General features: G+C 39.0%; 1 protein-coding gene across 2 annotated transcripts in view; it reads left to right on the top strand.

The window, feature by feature from the left end:
* Nucleotides 1–19,747, top strand: part of lamb2l (laminin, beta 2-like) — a 69,527-nt gene that overhangs the window by 41,964 nt on the left and 7,816 nt on the right. For both annotated transcript variants that reach the window (XM_042004222.1, XM_042004223.1), the window contains exons 11-28: nt 935–1,114; nt 1,232–1,344; nt 1,743–1,822; nt 1,988–2,144; nt 3,858–3,998; nt 5,587–5,748; nt 5,910–6,031; nt 12,035–12,155; nt 12,285–12,477; nt 12,598–12,741; nt 14,559–14,790; nt 14,883–15,046; nt 15,232–15,456; nt 15,724–15,938; nt 16,022–16,118; nt 17,256–17,628; nt 17,715–17,899; nt 17,991–18,229. In XM_042004222.1, the coding sequence (XP_041860156.1) occupies nt 935–1,114; nt 1,232–1,344; nt 1,743–1,822; nt 1,988–2,144; nt 3,858–3,998; nt 5,587–5,748; nt 5,910–6,031; nt 12,035–12,155; nt 12,285–12,477; nt 12,598–12,741; nt 14,559–14,790; nt 14,883–15,046; nt 15,232–15,456; nt 15,724–15,938; nt 16,022–16,118; nt 17,256–17,628; nt 17,715–17,899; nt 17,991–18,229 (3,143 nt within the window). The remainder of the gene's footprint in view (nt 1–934; nt 1,115–1,231; nt 1,345–1,742; nt 1,823–1,987; nt 2,145–3,857; nt 3,999–5,586; nt 5,749–5,909; nt 6,032–12,034; nt 12,156–12,284; nt 12,478–12,597; nt 12,742–14,558; nt 14,791–14,882; nt 15,047–15,231; nt 15,457–15,723; nt 15,939–16,021; nt 16,119–17,255; nt 17,629–17,714; nt 17,900–17,990; nt 18,230–19,747) is intronic.

Below are 19,747 nucleotides of genomic sequence, written 5' to 3'. Positions count from 1 at the left end.
GCGTGATCTGGCATGTCTCCAGCGGCGACTCTTAACCGGCTCTGACACAGAACCTCCAACTTGGTCAGCCGCAGCTTTTGTATTAGATCTGATCAGAGGAGGGAAGGGAGATGATTGCTTAAAGTTATGTTACGTGACACAAAATATAATTTCAGAGGGCGGGTACGAAGAGGATGATGCAACATTTTGTTTCAGTCAAAGTCCACAGATAGTTTCCTAAATTGTTTTTATTACAAGAAATATTATCCACCATTCACTCTGATCATTAAATGTGTATCAAGCAAGTAAGTATATCCTAAATCGTTTTTATAATGTTATCCACCATGCACTCTGAATCAAGTATGTAAGTAAGGTAATCAAGACAGAAAGACTGGGAACGGCATATTTAAAATTAAATGCAACATTGCCGTTGTTCGCGACATTTCTTAAAGATACTGGCATGTCCATAATGGTATTTGAAGGACGGAGATTTAACATTTGTGGACCCTGACCACTGCTGGTTGGGACATTGCGGGACGACAAAAAGTTGCTCCATTCTCGTCTCTCCTGGACTGACGGAGCCCAATAAGCCTGCAAGCTGCTTTCACAGCAATGCATGTTACAGACATGATCTGGCGTGTCTGCAGCCCGGAGTATTCACCCAGACCATGGTATAAATGGAAATAGTAGTTCCAAATTGAGGTTTACAGACTTACAGACTTATTCTCCTTCTAGACTGCTGCATTCTTTCCTCCTCTCTTTACGCCTCTCCCACCTTAACATGCTCAACCAGCACTTACTCTTTACCTGTTATACTGTGACTCTGTCTCTATATAGATTTAATGTTTAATACTAAAACCCTTTTCTGAAGCTTGAATGTTGTTCCTCCCTTCTAAGTTTTAATAAATATTTTGATCTTGATCTAGTTTAATGTAATGTAACATTTTGCCTCCAGCCTGTGACTGTGACCCAGTGGGATCATTGGAGGGAGGCGTGTGTGACAGCCACACTGACCTGGACATGGGGATGATTGCAGGACAATGTCGCTGCAAAGCCAACGTAAAAGGCATGCGTTGCGATGACTGCAGGAAGGGTTACTACGGACTCAGCCAGAACGATCCTCTGGGTTGCCAGCGTACGTGTCTGTGTGTGTGTGTGTCTGCCAGAGAAACACTTTGTGTTGTAATATGCCTGAAAATGGATTTCTCCTATAATCTGCAAACCTGTATGTGTGTTTGTGTTTCTCCATCAGCTTGTAATTGTGACCCTCGTGGAATCATTAAGATGAACGCTCCCTGTGATCAGATCAGTGGGGACTGCTCCTGTAAAAGATATGTCACTGGACGCTACTGTGACCAGTGTCTGGTTTGTAACAACTTTTTCAGGTTTTCATATCAATCAAAGGCTGCTTTAAAAATATGTTAAATAAAAAAAAAACATGTGAAAAAAAAAAAAAAAATCAAAGGCTGCTTTTTAGCTTTCAGCACGGACCCTGTTGTGCCAGCAGGTGATTGACAAGTACCCCCCAAACTCTCTGAAAAAAAGGGCTGCGTATACAAAATGTTGTTTTAGTCTTGTTGACCACTCAAAGCACTTTTACAGTATAAGCCACAGTCACCCAGTTACACATTCTTACAAAGTGGGTGCACTTTCTCTTGGTACTGATGATAATGAATCATGTTACATTGTTGATCCACATTCTGTAAAAAAAATCAGTAGAATAAAAGCTGCAAGAATTTCAGGATTGTTTTCCATCCCTTTAGCCTGAATACTGGGGGCTCAGTAATGATCTGGCTGGCTGCAGACCTTGTGACTGTGATTTTGGTGGAGCCTTCAACAACAGGTAAAGACTTATTAATGTGGATCCTTATATAAAAATAAAAAGCACTCAGAGGCAGTATGTTGCTTTCTGTCCATAACATTTAATCATTTTATTCCTGATTCAGGGTTAAAACATCAACATCAATTCTAAACATGCAGTTAAACACAGTTTTCTCTTTTAAACAAGGTGCATGATGGAAAATGGCCAGTGTGACTGCAGGATGCATCTAATAGGTCGACAGTGTTCAGAAGTGCAAACTGGGTATTTCTGTGCTCCACTCGACTACTACAAATACGAGGCTGAAGATGCCAGTAGACACTCTCCAAGTGACTCCATTCTGATGGTGAGCTCTCACTCATTCACATTTCAGGTCACTACAGGTCATAAAATGCTGCCGAGTATCTCAAGCATCTACCCTATCATCCTGTCTGCGGAAAGATTCTCATCCTTCATCTTTAAAGCATATTTATAGCTCATACTACAGTACTGTACAAAAAAGTCAGGAATAGTCCCTCGTTTCCTAATCTGTTGTCAGAAAAGTGAGAAATGAGTGTGAAAACTGCAAACATGAAAGGACAAGCAATAAATAAAGCAAAAAGACACAGTTTGTATAATTCTTAGGGTTTTGAAAGCCAATATTTGTTATAATTTTTGTTCTTCATCACAGCCTGAACCCTCATAAAGAAGCATTTATATCATTTATTTAAGTAGTCTTCAGGAATACTTTTCCAGGCTTCTTGAAGAAATTTCCAAAGCCCTTCTTTGGATGTATCCTGCCTTTTGTTCTGCTCTCTGTCAAGAGGATCCCACACTGCTTCAACAATGAAACCCGGGCTTTGGGGAGGATTCATCATTCCATCAGACCTGTTATGGCTGATCTTCAATCCAGTTTTTTATCACTTGGCAAGCCTCTGCCTTTTCTTACTGTTTCTTACTCCCTGGCTTCTTGCCAGCCACACTTCCTTGGAGATACTTTCTGATGAGGCTTCAATGCAGTAGATGATCAACTGCAGGCCCAGATGAGTCTCTCGGGTCCTGTGTCGGGTCTCTGCTGGATTTTTAGATCATGTTCATGTGCTCTAGATATTTCTTTAGGCCTGACACTTTTTCTTTTGTCCTCCACTTGTCCAGTTTCCTCAGACATTTTAAGAACACACCACCTCATGCTGAGATTAATATAAAATACTGTGTTATTTTTGGCATGTTTTGATGATGCAACTGAAGAAATAGGAAATTGGGGTTGTTGTCACACACTGCAAGTAAAAGAGTGCCCAAAGATACCATTTAAAAGTGGTTCTTTGAAATGTGTAGACACAACACTGGTATATCCCTTAAGTAATGTGACTTTTTTATGCTTGAATGTTTTTTTTTTATCTTTATTTATGTAGCACCAATTTAACTAAAAAGTAATCTTAGGCAGAATCTTTTTACAGAAAAAAAATCAATTCAAACCAATTCATAGAAAATAATTGTCTAGCTAAGGAAACTAACAGATTGCATTGAATCTTGTGTTTATTTCATTCCATCCCTGTCTGATTTATTCTCTTCTTTGCTGTCTTTTTCTTCTACATTCATCCTTTTTTTCTCTCAAGAAATGCTGTATAGTCTTGATTTTGCCCTCCAGGCAAGCTCTGACAGTCCACATTTATAACCTCACTGCTGCAGGAATGTGAATGAAACTGACTTCAATGACTTTGGAATGTAGGGAGAATGCTGACAACATGTAAGACACATAGCAAAAGGAAATGTCTTTCACTCGTGAGATTATGGGGCTTGTTTAACTGCTTCTGGAGGAAAATGAAATTAAAGCTGAAGGATAAGGACATTTCGAATCTTACACTGAGGAAAAATGTGCTTCATAAAAAGAAACTTTTGCTTTTCTGGCACTCTTTGAGTTTTGGTCCATTTCAAATTTTTCTGCTCTGTTGTCATTTAAACTTTTTTAGAAGGTAAAATCAAAGCAGATTACAACAAGCTGGATGGAAAAGCTATTATACAAAAAGTCAGATAGATAAACACAACCATGTAACGTCTCCCTTCTTCTCCCACTCCTCAGGGCAAAGTTCGTCCTCAGGCATCAGATGACTGTATTCAACACCTCAGTAACCAAGCGAGGAGGCATCGGCGACACGGCCGCATTTCCAGCTCACAGCAGCATCAGGCAGCACTGAGACGCATCCGGCAGCTTCAGCAAACAGTATGATTCTGAATCAAAACCTATTCTTGTCCCAGATTTGTCAAGACATGCAAGAATCCAGTTAACAGTTTCTTCAGCTGGTTCCAAACACATTTTATTTTAGAGTGCACATAGAAATAAACAACAATGGCTCATGTTGTTTGGCTCATTACAACTAGTACAGTACCAGTCAAAAGACTGGACACACTTTCCCAGTGAATTTAATGGGAAAGTGTGTCTAGTCCTTTGACAGGTACTCTATATACCTATCTGTAAAGATTAGTGTTTTAGTAATCGGACCTAATGAAGTTCTGTTCATCTGTAATTCATCCTCAAGCAAGGGAAGCTGCATCACTGCTGAACCAAAACGTCTTTTGAGGCTGTATTTAGATCTGCAGCTTTCCAATTGGTTTGTTTATATGGCAACAAGTAAACCAGCCTTACACATCTGTAAATGCAGCAGTACTACTGGATGATGTCTACAGGTTTCAGGCACATGCGCTGCCATCCTGACAAATTCACAAACTACGGGGGAGAGAGGAGATGGTATATCTTTGTCATCAAATAAAGTTAAAGTATTTTTAAGGAAGGCTTTACCTCTTTCAGAGAAACAGTACATTTTTGCAATTTTACAAGTTTTGCAACAGTTTAAGCAGCAATTTAGAAACTTTCAGTCATTAAATTACCTCAAACAATAACATTAGCCAAAACCTTTACATGAAAAGTATGAAATTCCTACAATTTTGGAGGTTTATTGTCACGTGCAGAAGGCTTTGGCCCGTGGATGAAACAGCTAATTAAAATGCTTTACTGTCACTCTGATTACGTCAAGCCAAACCACTCATGCTAAAATAGGATTGCACGAACATTTGGACCACCAAATTAGAGACAAACTAAAGATTGAAACTAAATAAATTGCAGTTCCAGTGAGAAATTATTTGTGTTGATACAGCCATCTCTTATTTCATCAGCATTTTGACCCACAATAACTAACTTGTAGAGAGATAAGAGGGAAATAAAATGAGAGTGGACATTGGACTTGTACTTATGAAGTGGCCAGGGACATGAAACCTGTGCAGTGGCAAGAGGTGGGGTACACCTTGAGCAGGTTTCCTAGCCATTACAAGAGACCCAAGTCAAAAACAATCATTAATTTTTCAACAAGTTCTTAAGTGAAAATCTCTGAACTGCTGTGATGTATTTACTTAATCTGACCTTTAATTATGAAGTTTAATTATTATAGAGCAGATGGACAAAAATAAGAACCAGTAGTTAAGTAAATGTGTTATTTAGGACAATTAATTAATTAGTGCCTGTAGCAAAACTTTTCAACTAACAGCAACAAAAATGTTTCTTGCATTTTTTATTAAAGATGAAAATCCATGCTGAAATGATCTGTTCATCTAGTTTGATGGAATAGTTTTCTGGACCTATATGATCCTTCTCTGGAGAGTCGGAGCCTGTCTAATGTTCACAGCTGATATTGAGCAATTTTAAATATCCAAAATATCACATGACCTAACTGACCAATCACAAATGAGAAATTAAGATATATGTAAGTAGAAGTTGAAAAACGTTTAATTATTTGATGGTAATTTGTATCTCTCAGCCTGATGTGACGACTGTTCAAAGGGAGCATGCGCCCAGTCACATGGTGACGTGGACCGGGACTGGTTTTGCCCGTGTCAAAGATGGTGCTGGTCTGGTGTTTACTATCGATAACATCCCCTTTGCCATGGAGTACGACATCATGATCCGCTATGAGCCAGAGGTTTGTCAGTGTGATTATTTTAAAGAAAAATTAAAACTCTTTTTAACCACTGAAAATGTTTAAATGTGTGTGTGTGTGTGTGTGTGTGTGTGTGTGTGTGTGTGTGTGTGTGTGTGTGTGTGTGTGTGTGTGTGTGTGTGTGTGTGTGTGTGTGTGTGCAGTCCACAGAGGACTGGGAGGCTATTGTCAGTATCACCTCCGTAATGCTGCCCTCAAGTGTGCGATGTGGAAACCTCCTACCTACTGAGCAGCTCTACACTGTAACCCTGCTGCACAACAACAGGTACCAACACTTTTATGTATGCTTGTTTGAACATGAATGTGTGTGCAGAAGTCAGAAAGGCCACTGCAGCCAGTATGTTTGTTCAGATCACTTTGCTTGAGTATTCCAGACAGCTCAGGAAAAATTGCATCATTACATTGTTGCCTCTCAAACTTGCCTCAGCTTGTGTTCCCTTTGTAAGTCAGGTGGGCAAACAAAATAGGGAGGCTTTGTAAGAATCAGCTTCAGGAAGGCAGCAGCTATGTTTACTCAGATTGTGAAAAATTGCAGCAATAACTGAGGACAAACAGAGAAAGGTACAATTAGCCAAAGAGGCTGTATTTGTCCAGTACACATATATTCAACTCCATACACCTGGTCAAGGTTCACTGAGTTTGTCCTGGTTAAAATAGTCACATGCATAATAGTATGTCATACAAAGGCAAAAATATGCATGTGCATTCTTTCCCCACAATTAGAGTGCTAGTTAAACATATGGTTCTTTCCTAAAGATCTCACTTTATGCATGAGCCTAAATTCCATTCCTGTATTCAGCCAGTGGTTGACAATCCCCTACTCAGTCATGGGCATTTGTAAACATTGTTTGACCCACAAATAAATAGACGTGAGAATGAAGATGTGAAATTGAGACACTTGTTGGTGAATTAGAGAGAGGAAAATCTGCATCAACACAACAAATACTGCTGCACTGAAACAGATTATTGAAGCAAAAAACTCTTTGAGTTTAGAGTAAAGAAAACTGCTGAAGAAAAAGCAACAAGAGTATGAAAAGTGCATCCCACAGGGTGATGCTTCCATCATGGTAAATGGACTGTACTTATTTAGTGCATTTCTAGTCTAATGCGCTTTTAACCTATGTGCCACATTTATTTATTTACACGTACACACACTCATACCGCACTTCGATTGTCATATACCATTGTATTTTCTGGACTATAAGTTGCTCTGGAGTATAAGTCGCACCAGTCATAAAATGCATCATAAAGAGGACAAAACATATACTGTATAAGTCGCACTGGACAATAAATCGCTTTTATTTAGAAATTTATTTCACAAAATCCAAGACCAAGAACAAACATTTTTCTGGAAAGGCAAATTATTCAACTACAAAATAGCACACAGTACAATAGGCTGAATATTTGTCTGATATGTAAACGTAACACCAGAATTTCCTCCAGGATCATTTTAAACTGTGAGGGAGAACTAGTCGTCTTATTACACTTAATGAACAGTTGATTCAGGTGCTGAGTAAGTACGAGAACGTATACATCACATTTACCATTTAAAGACACTGCCGTGAGCACAACTACACCCTGCCACCGACAAAGTTTCACATTAAATATGAATAACCGGGTCAGTTGTTCATTGCACATAAAGACACAGATATCCCCCGCAGTTATTGCTGCCCCATAAAGACTTTATGTTCCTATGGATCCATTCATACAAAATAAAGTAAAAAAAATAAATTGGTAACATCTGAAACAAAAATCAAAATCCTGAAGGAATAACGGCTTTTATTTTACATAAATGGTGGTCATTTACAGTGTGTACAGAATTATTAGGCAAATGAATATTTTGATCACATCATCCTCTTTATGCATGTTGTTCTACTCCAACCGGTACAGGCTTGAAAGCCTACTACCAATTAAGCATATCAGGTGATGTGCATCTCTGTAATGAGAAGGGGTGTGGTTTAATGACATCAACACCCTATATCAGGTGTGCATAATTATTAGGCAACTTCCATTCCTTTGGCAAAATGGGTCAGAAGAGAGATTTGATGGACTGTGAAAAGTCAAAAATAGTGAGATGTCTCGCAGAGGGATGCAGCACTCTTAAAATTGCCAAGCTTTTGAGGCGTGATCATCGAACAATCAAGCGTTTCATTCAAAATAGTCAACAGGGTCGCAAGAAGCGTGTTGAAAAAACAAGGCGCAAAATAACTGCCAATGAACTGAGGAAAATCAAGCGTGAAGCTGCCAAGATGCCATTGGCCACCAGTTTTGCCATATTTCAGAGCTGCAACATCACTGGAGTGCCAAGAAGCACAAGGCGGGCAATACTCAGGGACATGGCCAAGGTAAGGAAGGCTGAAAAACGACCACCACTGAACAAGACACACAAGATAAAACGTCAAGACTGGGCCAAGAAATATCATAAGACTGATTTTTCTAAGGTTTTATGGACTGATGAAATGAGAGTGAGTCTTGATGGGCCAGATGGATGGGCCCGTGGCTGGATCAGTACAGGGCAGAGAGCTCCACTCCGACTCAGACACCAGCAAGGTGGAGGTGGGATACTGGTATGGGCTGGTATCATCAAAGATGAGCTTGTGGGACCTTTTCGGGTTGAGGATGGAGTCAAGCTCAACTCCCAGTCCTACTGCCAGTTTCTGGAAGACACCTTCTTCAAGCAGTGGTACAGGAAGAAGTCAGCATCGTTCAAGAAATACGTGATTTTCATGCAGGACAATGCTCCATCACACGCATCCAAGTACTCCACTGCGTGGCTGGCCAGAAAAGGTCTAAAAGAAGAAAAAGTTATGACATGGCCTCCTTGTTCACCTGATCTTAACCCCATAGAGAACCTGTGGTCCCTCATCAAATGTGAGATCTACAGGGAGGGAAAACAGTACACCTCTCTGAACAGTGTCTGGGAGGCTGTGGTTGCTGCTGCACGCAATGTTGATCGTGAACAGATCAAGACACTGACAGAATCTATGGATGGCAGGCTTTTGAGTGTCCTCATAAAGAAAGGTGGTTATATTGGTCACTGAATTGTTTTTGTTTTGAATGCCAAAAATGTATATTTGTAAATTTTGAGTTGTTATATTGGTTTTCCTGGTGAAAATAAATAAGTGAAATGGGTATATATTTGGTTTTTGTTAAGTTGCCTAATAATTATGCACAGTAATAGTCACCTGCACACACAGAAATATCCTCCTAAGATACTAAAACTAAAAAAAACCCACTCCAACTTCCAAAAATATTCAGCTTTGATATTTATGAGTCTTTTGTGTTCATTGCGAACATAGTAGTAGTTCTATAATAAAATTAATCCTCAAAAATACAACTTGCCTAATAATTCTGCACACCCTGTATGTAGAGAAAACCCTAAACACATTCAGCTTTATAATAGCATAAGGAATATACCTGGGAGACTGAATATGCTAAGTTAACATAACAAGCCAGCAACTATAACAAGCAAGTTTCCGTTAAGCAAGTTTACCAAGCTCCAAATCTTATTCCACATCGCTGAATCCATTGAATTCTTCATCCTCGGTGAAGTCTATGAACCACTTCCTGAACTGCTGCTTGATTACCATTTTTGGCAGCATATTGTACTACCTGCAGTTTGTAATCTGCTGAATAGGATTTTCTTCTTGGGAGTATTTTGTTTCTGTTTAGTCTTTCTCAGTTGTTTTAATGTTTTAGTTATTTTTTTCAGTGGTACCAGGGTAGCAAATACTGTGGCTAAGCCTAGAGCACCATCTAGCAGCTGTAGACGGTGATGTTTAACATTTGAAAACATGTTAAATTATAAATATAAGTTGCAGGACCAGCCAAACTATGAAAAAAAGTGTGACTTATAGTCTGGAAAATACGGTAAGTGCTTTCTCCTATCAGTCACATTCATACCCCAAAAGACACATCAGTCAGGGGAAGCCTGAAATCAGTTCACAGACTTTGTTGGTAGATGACCTGAGCTATGCTACCCTGACACACGTAAATAGGTTTGTCTCTGTTAAATGTTGTCAAACATTACTGCCTATATACTCCCAATCACCCTTTACGTTGGCATGGTTGTCAGGCAGTATGTCCACTAGAGGGCAGGGTAGAGTTCAGTGTTCACCTCCACGTTCCAACATCAGTTTCAGGCAACAACAAACATGGTGACGGTGGAAGATATCATAATATTTCCATTCTCATAAAGAGACATGAAAGTGGCAGCTCAGTAGATGATGGCAGTCTCTTCCAGCCATGAAACGCATCATAGCTTCTTCTTTGTTCTGAAACACTGCCCTCATAGTTTCCAATTGTACTGCTGCTACGTATGGATATGTATTCACAAGCTCTCTGAAGCTGACCAAAATACACATGTAAAGGATGCAGAAGACAGACAGAAGGTTCCATATGTGTATCTAGCATAGAGCAAATATTAAAATTCAATAGGAGGTCTTAGCAGCAACAAATGAACTTGGAGCCTTTACACTTTGTCAACAGCCTTTCATGGAGATGATCACGTGAGAGATGCAGATAGACAAAAAAAACTGTGGTACGTTGGTTCTTATCATACACTTGAACAATCAGCTGCGATGTAAAACTGAAGTTTTTTTTTTATTCCTTTCTCAATTAAATAAGTATTTTATAAAAATAAACACAAAAAAAATACTCCTAAGGTCGTAACATAATTTAAAGGTAAAGTGTGTAAGAATTACTGGCATCTAGTGATAAAGATGGAACGAGAAATTACTTCAAATACTAAACACAATTCTGAATAGACAGTGGCCATCAGTGGCCAAAATTCTTCCAGACATAAACAGGTTTTATTTGCAAGCAGATCCAACTTTAATTAATATTATACCTGCACACAGTACACAGAGAGGATGTGCCTGAGAATATATATGAGAATATATAACATCCCAAGTAGAAAAAACCTGTGAAACAGTGAAATGAAGGTGAGGTGGAGTTTGTTGTGCAAGAGTCAACTGTCAACTGTATGAATAAATATATAACTATAAAGACAAATGACTAAACATACTTAATTTCATTAGTTAATGTATAATTTGTGTTAAATGTTTATTTTATTTTTTTCTGTGGTATACTTTTCTCAGCTTGCTTTTCCCTCTGGATTTTGGTTTTCGAGTCATCTGCCTTTTCATATGAACTTCATCTCTTGTTAATCCAACAGGATTGGTAGGATTTGTGCAGGAACTGGTAGCATTAATGTACAGTATAACGTTTTTCTTGCTTTGTGATGTAGGCTATAGCTTGTTTTCTAAATGACGGTAATGCTCCGTGACATATTTAACATGTGTTTTTCAAAAGATTTTGTGGTCCATCATTAGTCTGTGTTTACATTCTCAGTACTTAATTTTACTTCTATGTATCTCTAATAATTTCCAAATGACATCAAATTTGTTTCATTTAAATTTAAAGACAATGAATTTATATCAAACCACTTTTTTTTTTCTTTTTTTTTTTGTTATCACTTCTAACACCGGCATCTGTTCCAAAAATATTTGTCATCTGCAAAAAAAATCAATAATTTTAATATTTTTATACCTTGCAAATGTAATTGTTATATATTGCAGTTATTTATTTATTTATTTATTTGTTTGTTTGTTTGTTTATTTATTTCAATATTTCCTTTCTCCTTCATTTTTCATATTTTTTAACAGATTTATTTGTCATTTAACATCCCTCACATACAAGCAGAGTGCATTAAAGTGTTGGTATCTAGTTTATCACTTCTTAGATTTAATTCATTTTACCCCTTTACATAGAAGGATTGATTAATTTTAACCCTTTCGTACATAGTTTCCACTAAAGCAGACACCTATTTAAAGGCTTTTTTCTAGTAAATGCATGGGTGTGGATGGTATATTTGGATATTAGAATAAATAAATAGAGGCTACATATTGTAATTACCAAGTTTGCCTCAGTGATAAACAGGACAAGAAAATTATATACTGTTTTTTAATTTTTAAATATAATATAATATAATATAATATAATATAATATAATATAATATATATTTTTCTCTTTTATTTAAATAATAGGTATACAAAAATAAACTCAAAGAAAAGCCGAAAAGCATCACTGTATGTAGACGTAAAACATTGTTTATTAATAAGTCATGCATCAGAGTTTTAAAGCCAAAAAACAGAAGAAAAAATGGGAAATAAAATGAGAAAAAAGTGGAGTAAAGTTAAACTAAATATCTATGGATATATATGTGTTTATTTAATTGATTTTACATTGAAATAATTTGCTCTTCCAGGTACGTCATGCTGTCCAGGCCGTTTTGTTTTGAGCCCAGCAATCGTTACGTGGTGGCGATTAGATTCCAGCGTCATGGAGTTACACACAGACACCTAACAGCCTTCATTCTTGTTGACTCGGTGAGTGGTAATTGTTATTTGCTGCATTTGTTGATTTCAAACTTTAATGGTTAATATTGACTAATTTATGTTTTAGTGTCTGTTTAAACTGTCATCATTTTTATTCATTTTTTTCTTTTTATCTCAAAGCTGGTACTGATCCCCAAATACGCTGAACTGCCTGGCTTCCACGGTAATACGCCAGCAGCAGAGCAGAATCTCAAGGATATGAGCCGCTACATGTGTCTTGATTCCTTTATGATCACACCAACGCCCGTCGTGGCTGAAATGTGCTCTAAACTCATCTGCAGTATTTCATCCATCATTCATGATGGCGCGCTGCGTAAGTCAACTCATTCACACACAACACAAACAGAATTTAACTATTCAGGTTTAAAATCAAAGTTTTAATAAATCTGAGTGAAAAATCATTACTTTTATTTCCTCTACTTGTTGTTTCCAGCCTGTCAGTGTGACCCTCAGGGTTCCCTCAGCGGTGACTGCGATAAGGTCGGAGGTCAGTGCCGTTGTAAACCCAACGTGATGGGACGACACTGTGATCAGTGTTCCCCGGGAACCTATGGCTTTGGTGTTCATGGCTGCACTGGTGAGTGCACTCTGTACCTTTACTTAATAATTTTTTTTACAGATTATTACAATCCATCTAAGAGAGGGTTTATATAAAATATATATAGGTATATATCTATTCCCAAATCAGAGCCAGATGGACTGTTCTCCAGACAAGTGTAAATTATTATTATTATTTTTTTTATATATATATATATATATAGTCCCAAAAGATAAGATAAGATAAGATAAGATAAGATAAGATAAGATAAGATAAGATAAGATAAGATAAGATAATCCTTTATTTGTCCCACAGTGGGGAAATTTTGGTGTTACAACAGCAAAGGTGATGGTACAAAACCAGTGTAAAAATCAGCATTAGAGATAAGAACAAAAAAAACTGTACAGAACAAAAGCTATATAAAATGTATAAGTCTGTGTAAAACACACATTATGAGTTTACAGTATTGCACAGTAATGTTATTGCTCATCTGTATACGTTATTAGTTTTCCGTTGTGGCTGTGTGGCTACTAGGAGTCGTGCAGATTGTAGTCTGACAGCAGCAGGAAGGAAGGACCTGTGGTATCTCTCCTTCACACACCGCAGGTGAAGCAGTCTGTCACTGAAGGAGCTGCTCAGCGTTGTTAAAAAGTCCTGCATGGGGTGGGACATTTTCTCCATCAGAGACGAAAGCTTAGCCATCATTCTCCTCTCCGTCACTACCTACACCAGATTGAGGGGGCATCCCAGGACAGAGCTGGCTTTCTTAACCAGTTTGTTTAGTCTCTTCCTGTCAGCAGCCGAGATGCCGCTGCCCCCGAAGACCACACCATAATAGATGGCTGATGCCAACACAGATTAAAAAAAAGGATCTCAGCAGTGTTCCTGCACTCCAAAAGACCTGAGTCTTCTTAGGAGATACAGCCTACTCAAACATGTCACTATTTCCAAAATGAGGTGAACCAATACCATAATAACAACCGTCGTGCATACTAAACTTAACTCCCCAACTCAGCAACTGAGAAAAAAGAAAATGAATCAAAAATAAACATCAGTTCATTCTTAAAACTCAAACAAAAGTAAACACAGAATAGTGAGCTACAAAATTATACAGCAAAAGATCAAGACCAAGGGATGTGCAAAGAGACACAGGCAAAACAAAAAACGTCCTTAACACAGAAATGGGTTTAGCACAGTTCAAACTCCTTCACAAATCCCACAGATCTCATAACAGGGCAAAAACATATTTCTTTAGAAATTTGTGATTTTTTTTAAGGACAACTATCATCTCTAATTAATGAAATTAATAAAAAGCTTAAGCTGATATTGAGTAAAATTATCTTTCTAGGATTCCTTGTGTTACTAATTTCATGTCCATTACTTGATGCGGCTTTTCTTACTTTTGAGTTACTTTTCAGTTCCTGAAAGTTCCTAAGAGTTTGAGTTAAAGGCTTAGCAGTTGTACTGACCTTCATGGTGTTTATAGAGCCAAAGTGATGATTATAAAACCTACAATTCATTATCTGAATGTTTTCAAATGTCAGATTTCTATAGAAGAACACCATGTCAATGATAAAGCATAAAATTTGTTCACAGTTTATAGAAATAAGTAATTATCTCAAGGACAACTGATTCCACTTGCTTTTATTCAGCTCAACTGATAGGCCAATGTTCTTTTAAACCAACAGCACACATTCTTTTATAGCTGTGTGTGGTAATGTGGTACTTGAACAAAACCTTGAACAATTGCTTCTTTCAGCAAAGGAAGGAAAATTTTAATTACTCACTTGTCCTCCATTGTGATGCAAAAACTGTCAATAGAAAACCACTAAAATGTCTTTTTCACTCTTCTTCAGCTTGCGACTGCCACCCTGAGGGCTCTGTGAGTCATCAGTGCGACCCAGTCACAGGTCAGTGCCCATGTAGGCACGGAGCCACCGGACGTCAGTGTTCAGACTGCCAACCCGGCCAGTGGGGCTTCCCCAACTGCAGCCCCTGTCAGTGCAACGGCCATGCGGATATCTGTGATCCCCAAACAGGTGAATGTAGGGGCTGCAGGGACAACACAGCCGGACATCTCTGTGAACGGTAAGGATAAATCAGGGTCAGAGCTTTATGCCCTTTGCCTCTTGTTATGAAGACGTTTAGTAATGTGTTAATACTTCTCTCGTGTTCCACAGCTGTGCAAATGAGTTCTTTGGAAACGCCATACTTGGCTCAGGAGAGCACTGTCGCCCCTGTCCCTGCCCCGGTTACCCAGACTCAGGTCACTTTAATGGACATTCCTGTCAAGCTGACCTTACCTCTGATCAGATCACATGCAACTGCAAACAAGGCTACACGGGTAAACAAAAACAATGCATTTCAGTTATTCTTATGTGTGGCGATGTCTTCCTACTCTCCTCCGTGGAAAGTAAACTTCTTGAAATTTGCCATAAATAAAACAGTGTACACAGTAATTATTGTATCTAACAACTACTTGTCTAAGTGCCATAAAGAAGCAACTTCAAACTGTCATGTGCTATTTAGGTCCCCGCTGTGATCAGTGTACTCCTGGTTATTATGGCAACCCCAAGCAGCCCGGTGGGCAGTGTTTCCCATGCGAGTGCAACAACAACATCGATCCCCAGGATCCTGAGTCATGTGACCCCAGTACTGGCGAGTGCCTCAGGTGTCTGTACCATACTGATGGCCCGTCTTGTGCCCACTGTGAACCCGGTTATTATGGCAATGCTTTGGTCCAAGACTGCAGATGTGAGTGACATCTGCAGATAACTGACCTCTGAAATAATCTTCTGTTATCTTGTGTCAATAAAACATTTAATGTCAGTGTAGAAGAAACTTCAGTTGGATTTATTAGGTTAATATGTCATTAACTGTATGCCTAAATGTAAAGATGATATACCAACAATAAGTTCTTTTTTAACATGACTTTTTTTGTCTACTGTATATCACAGAGCTGTGTAACAGACTTCATTTCTTTCTCTATACTCGTGTGTTGTTTCGTCTTTTTTTTCCCAGGTTGCACCTGTGTGTCTGCTGGTACCCTGCAATCTGCGTGTCATGATAGACAATGTCACTGCGACCGTCGCACTGGAGCCTGCCCATGCAGGGAAAACGTGACCGGCCATAACTGTGACCAGTGTGCTGCTAACTATTGGAACTATGGTCAGCAAAGCGGCTGTGAGCCTTGTAACTGTGACCCACAGCATGCCCTGGGATCTCACTGCAACATGGTGAGGAGGAGTGGAAAGCTCCAAGAAGCTTGAAAATATCCATAAATATTCTAACATTGTCTTTCTTTCTGTGTCCTCTGCAGTTCACAGGCCAGTGCCACTGTCAGGCAGGCTTTGGGGGCAAACAGTGCACAGAATGTGAGCAGTTTTACTGGGGAAACCCACAAGTGCATTGTCAAGGTAATACAGTTATGATGATTGAGATTTTATATCTCACACCACATGTCCCTACTGTGATGTCCTCCAATCAGAGAAATAATGATGACACTGTAATCCAGTCTGCATTACTTTTAAAGGGTATATTTATTCCTGTTTTAGTAATATCACTTCAGTGGCTTAACAATAAAAAAGAAGAATATCCTCTGAAGAAAAGAACAGGGGGATTGGTAAAGTTTGCAGGGAAATTCTGTCCCATCTGGGGACCACGAAGCAAGTTAACTTGGTTACCTAATATTTGACCACAACTGATTTGTGCAACAATTTAATAAAAATAAAAACTTGTAAAACAGCATGTAAGATTTACTGACATCTAGTGGTAAAGATGGGCATAGAAAGAACTTCAAATGCCAAGCACAGTTGTGGCTCTGTGAAAAAGACAGATGTCAAAGTGGTAAAAGATCTGCTTCGTTAGGAGTAAAACAAACTGTTTAGATAATATAGATTGTTCAATGTTGCTGTACTTATTCTTCACTGGCACTTCTATGCTAGTTGTGGTTTTTGCCACTTTACACTCTATTTAAGAAAGATTTTAGCTTTGAATTGAAGAAAAACCTGTCAATTCAGTTCTCTGAAGGCTCTGGTACTTCAGACTAGCTAGATGAAAGCATGGAGAAGCTTACAAACCTACATTTTCATGTCTGTATGGCTGAAAGCAGTTGGGGTTAAACCAAGACCGCTTAAAATCCAACAAAAGGTTTGCAAACTACCTTTCTTTAGGTAGAATCTTTGGTCAACTCCTTTTTATGACTTCATGAGAAACCCTGAAGTAACCTTGATCAGTTTGATGATTTGAGTGATTGGAACAAGACAAATATAAAGCATTGTCTAGTGATAAAGAACAAAATCTAAAGTGAAATAGTTTTGCCACCACTCCATGCCACACAACTAATGTGTGAATACAAGCATTTTCCATCTAGCTTGCTTGAGCAAAATTTGAACCATAATTGCTCCGATAAAGCATTTCTTCTAGAGTATATCTGTTTGTCTGTAAATCTGAATCTAAGCATGTTATTTTGAGGCAGTTAATTAAGTTCAATTTTTACATTTTATTATATATTTTTTTCTTTTTTCACTATCTGTGTCTATCCTCCCAATCAGAGTGTAATTGTCACCCACTGGGCGCAGAGGCTGCCCAGTGTAACCGCACAACGGGGCAATGTGAGTGCCGGGCCGGAGCAGCGGGAAAGCAGTGCAATGAATGTGCTCGTGGCTTCACAGGCGTCTTCCCTGGGTGTGTCCAGTGTCACCCATGCTTCCAGCTTTGGGATGACATTGTTTGCCAGATTAAAAGGGACTTAGACTACATCCAGTACACCGTGAAAAAGTTCCAGGAGAATGGGGTCACACCTGGAGTCGGGGACAGTCGCTTCAAAGAGCTGGAGAAGAAACTGAAGCAGGTGACGGATCTCGTCAGTAGAGAGGAGAGCGACAGGATTCATCAGCTGATTGGACAGAGCATTGATGACCTCAGGTGGGCAAGTCACTCTGTGTTTGATTGTTTTTATTTTCTCTCATCCAACTAACTGAATAAAAGAAAATAAACTAATAATGTTTCAGAGCTGAGATCGCCCTCACGGATGGACGTCTAATGGGTATCGCCCGAGAGTTAAACACAACAGCCGAAGAAGAAAAGGCCATAAAAAACACTCTGAATGACTTAGAAAAAATGTTAATGGACGTCAACACAACCGTGGTGCACAAGCAACAGTTGCTAGATAACTACCTCACTTCAGGATTTTCAGGTACCAATCTCAACCAGCAAAACTTTTCCAGTCAATTAACAATACTTCAAAGGGTATTATCCATGTTGAAGACCTTCTTCTGAATTTTCAGATCAATTTGAAAAAGTGAAGAAGTACTATCGGGAGTCATTGGAGTCCGAAGAGAGATGCAACGCCTCTGTATCGGGTCCTGTACGAGAGTCCAAAGAGATCCGAGCAATCACTGAGGACCTCCTGAATGCTAAAAAAGATAACTTTTTCAAGGTTCTTGCTGCTCAGAACAAATCATTAAATGATCTGCAGCAGAAAGTCGGCAACCTCGATGATAGGGTTCATCACCTCAGTGACAAGGTAAGCAGTGCTGGAAGTTTCACCTTATTATTATAGCACAGAGAAGTGACCCAACGGACTCCACTCTGCTGCTCTCTTTCTTAGGATCCCTATCTTTCATGAGCGTTTTTGAGTATGTTATTACAACATTAGAGAGCAAACAGGGAAAAGCCTGGGGGCTCAGACCACTAACCAAACTAAGCAGAGAAATACTTGAATGGCATCTTTTTTCCTCAAATACTTACATTTCCCTCAGCTGTTGACCAAGGGCAGATGGTAGGCAAAGTTTTGTTGGAAGTCATGTTTAACTGACCCACGCTGTTAAAACACACACCACAGATGATAACAGCTACGGGTCAGTTAAAAGCACCACCAAAATATCCTGTTGAAATTCTATAAACTGTTCTTCACTGTCACTACTTTATCTGTGTTTTATTTAACTGTTACTAATATCCAAAATTTATCAGTTTTTATAATGACATTCACTGGTGCTATGCTGATGGTGCATTCAATGGCTAATTACAAATTATAATTTCTCATTTCCAACTGTCCAAGATCAATTAAAAGTAACTTTTTCTTGTTGGGATATAAAATCTTAAAGTCAAAGCTTAATAATAATAATAATAATAATAATAATAATAATTTTATTTGTGGGTGCTTTTCTTGACACTCCAGATCACCTTACAAGATAAAATAAGATAAAATACAAGAACAAATGTGAGGTGGATGGAGGAGGAGGATCTGAGGGAGAATGGACTGGATAGGAGACAAGGAGGAGGTCAGAAAGGTAGGGAGGAGCGAGGTTATGGGTGGCCTTGCAGGTGAACAGCAGGATATTATAGTGGATGTGGTAGGTGATGGGGAGCCAGTGGAGCTGCTCCAAGACAGGGGTGATGTGATGGGTAGATGGAGTTCTTGTGATGACCTGGGCTGCTGCATTCTAAACCAGTTGAAGTTTATGAAGTGTTTTTTGGGGAAGCCCGAACAGAAGGGAGTTGCAGTAATCGAGACAGGAGGTGACAAGACTGTGAACGAGCATGGTGGCGGTGTGATGGGTGAGGGAGGCGGAGGCGTTTGATATTGTGGAGGTGAAAATATGCTGACCGGGTTATTGTTGATATGTGATGTAAAAGACAAAGTGCTGTTGAGGATGACACTCAGACTCTTTAAACTGAGGGGAGGGGGAAATGGGAGAATCATCAATGGGAATACAAAAACTGTCGGATTTGGAGAGGGTGGATTTGGTGCCTACTAATAACACTTCTGTTTTGCTGCTGTTTAATTTCAGAAAGTTTTAAGTGAACCAGGACTTGATCCCTTGAAGACAATCTGTGAGGGAGGATGGTGGGAGGGTGAAGTTCAGCTTGGTAAAGAGGTAGAGCGGGATGTCATCCGCATAGCAATGGAAATCTATGTGGTGTTTTTTAAACATATAACCGAGGGGGGGGGAGTTAGGTGTAGTTCACTGTGGGCACATCTGTGGTGACTGGGACTGAGTGGGAGATAAATGTTTTCAGCTGGATGAACTGAGTGCGACCA

This window comes from Melanotaenia boesemani, chromosome 13, assembly GCF_017639745.1.
Source record: "Melanotaenia boesemani isolate fMelBoe1 chromosome 13, fMelBoe1.pri, whole genome shotgun sequence".
NCBI classification, from domain to species: Eukaryota; Metazoa; Chordata; class Actinopteri; order Atheriniformes; family Melanotaeniidae; genus Melanotaenia; species Melanotaenia boesemani.
The sequence above is the reverse complement of the archived record's forward strand: the minus strand, read 5'-3'. Positions and strand labels throughout refer to the sequence as shown.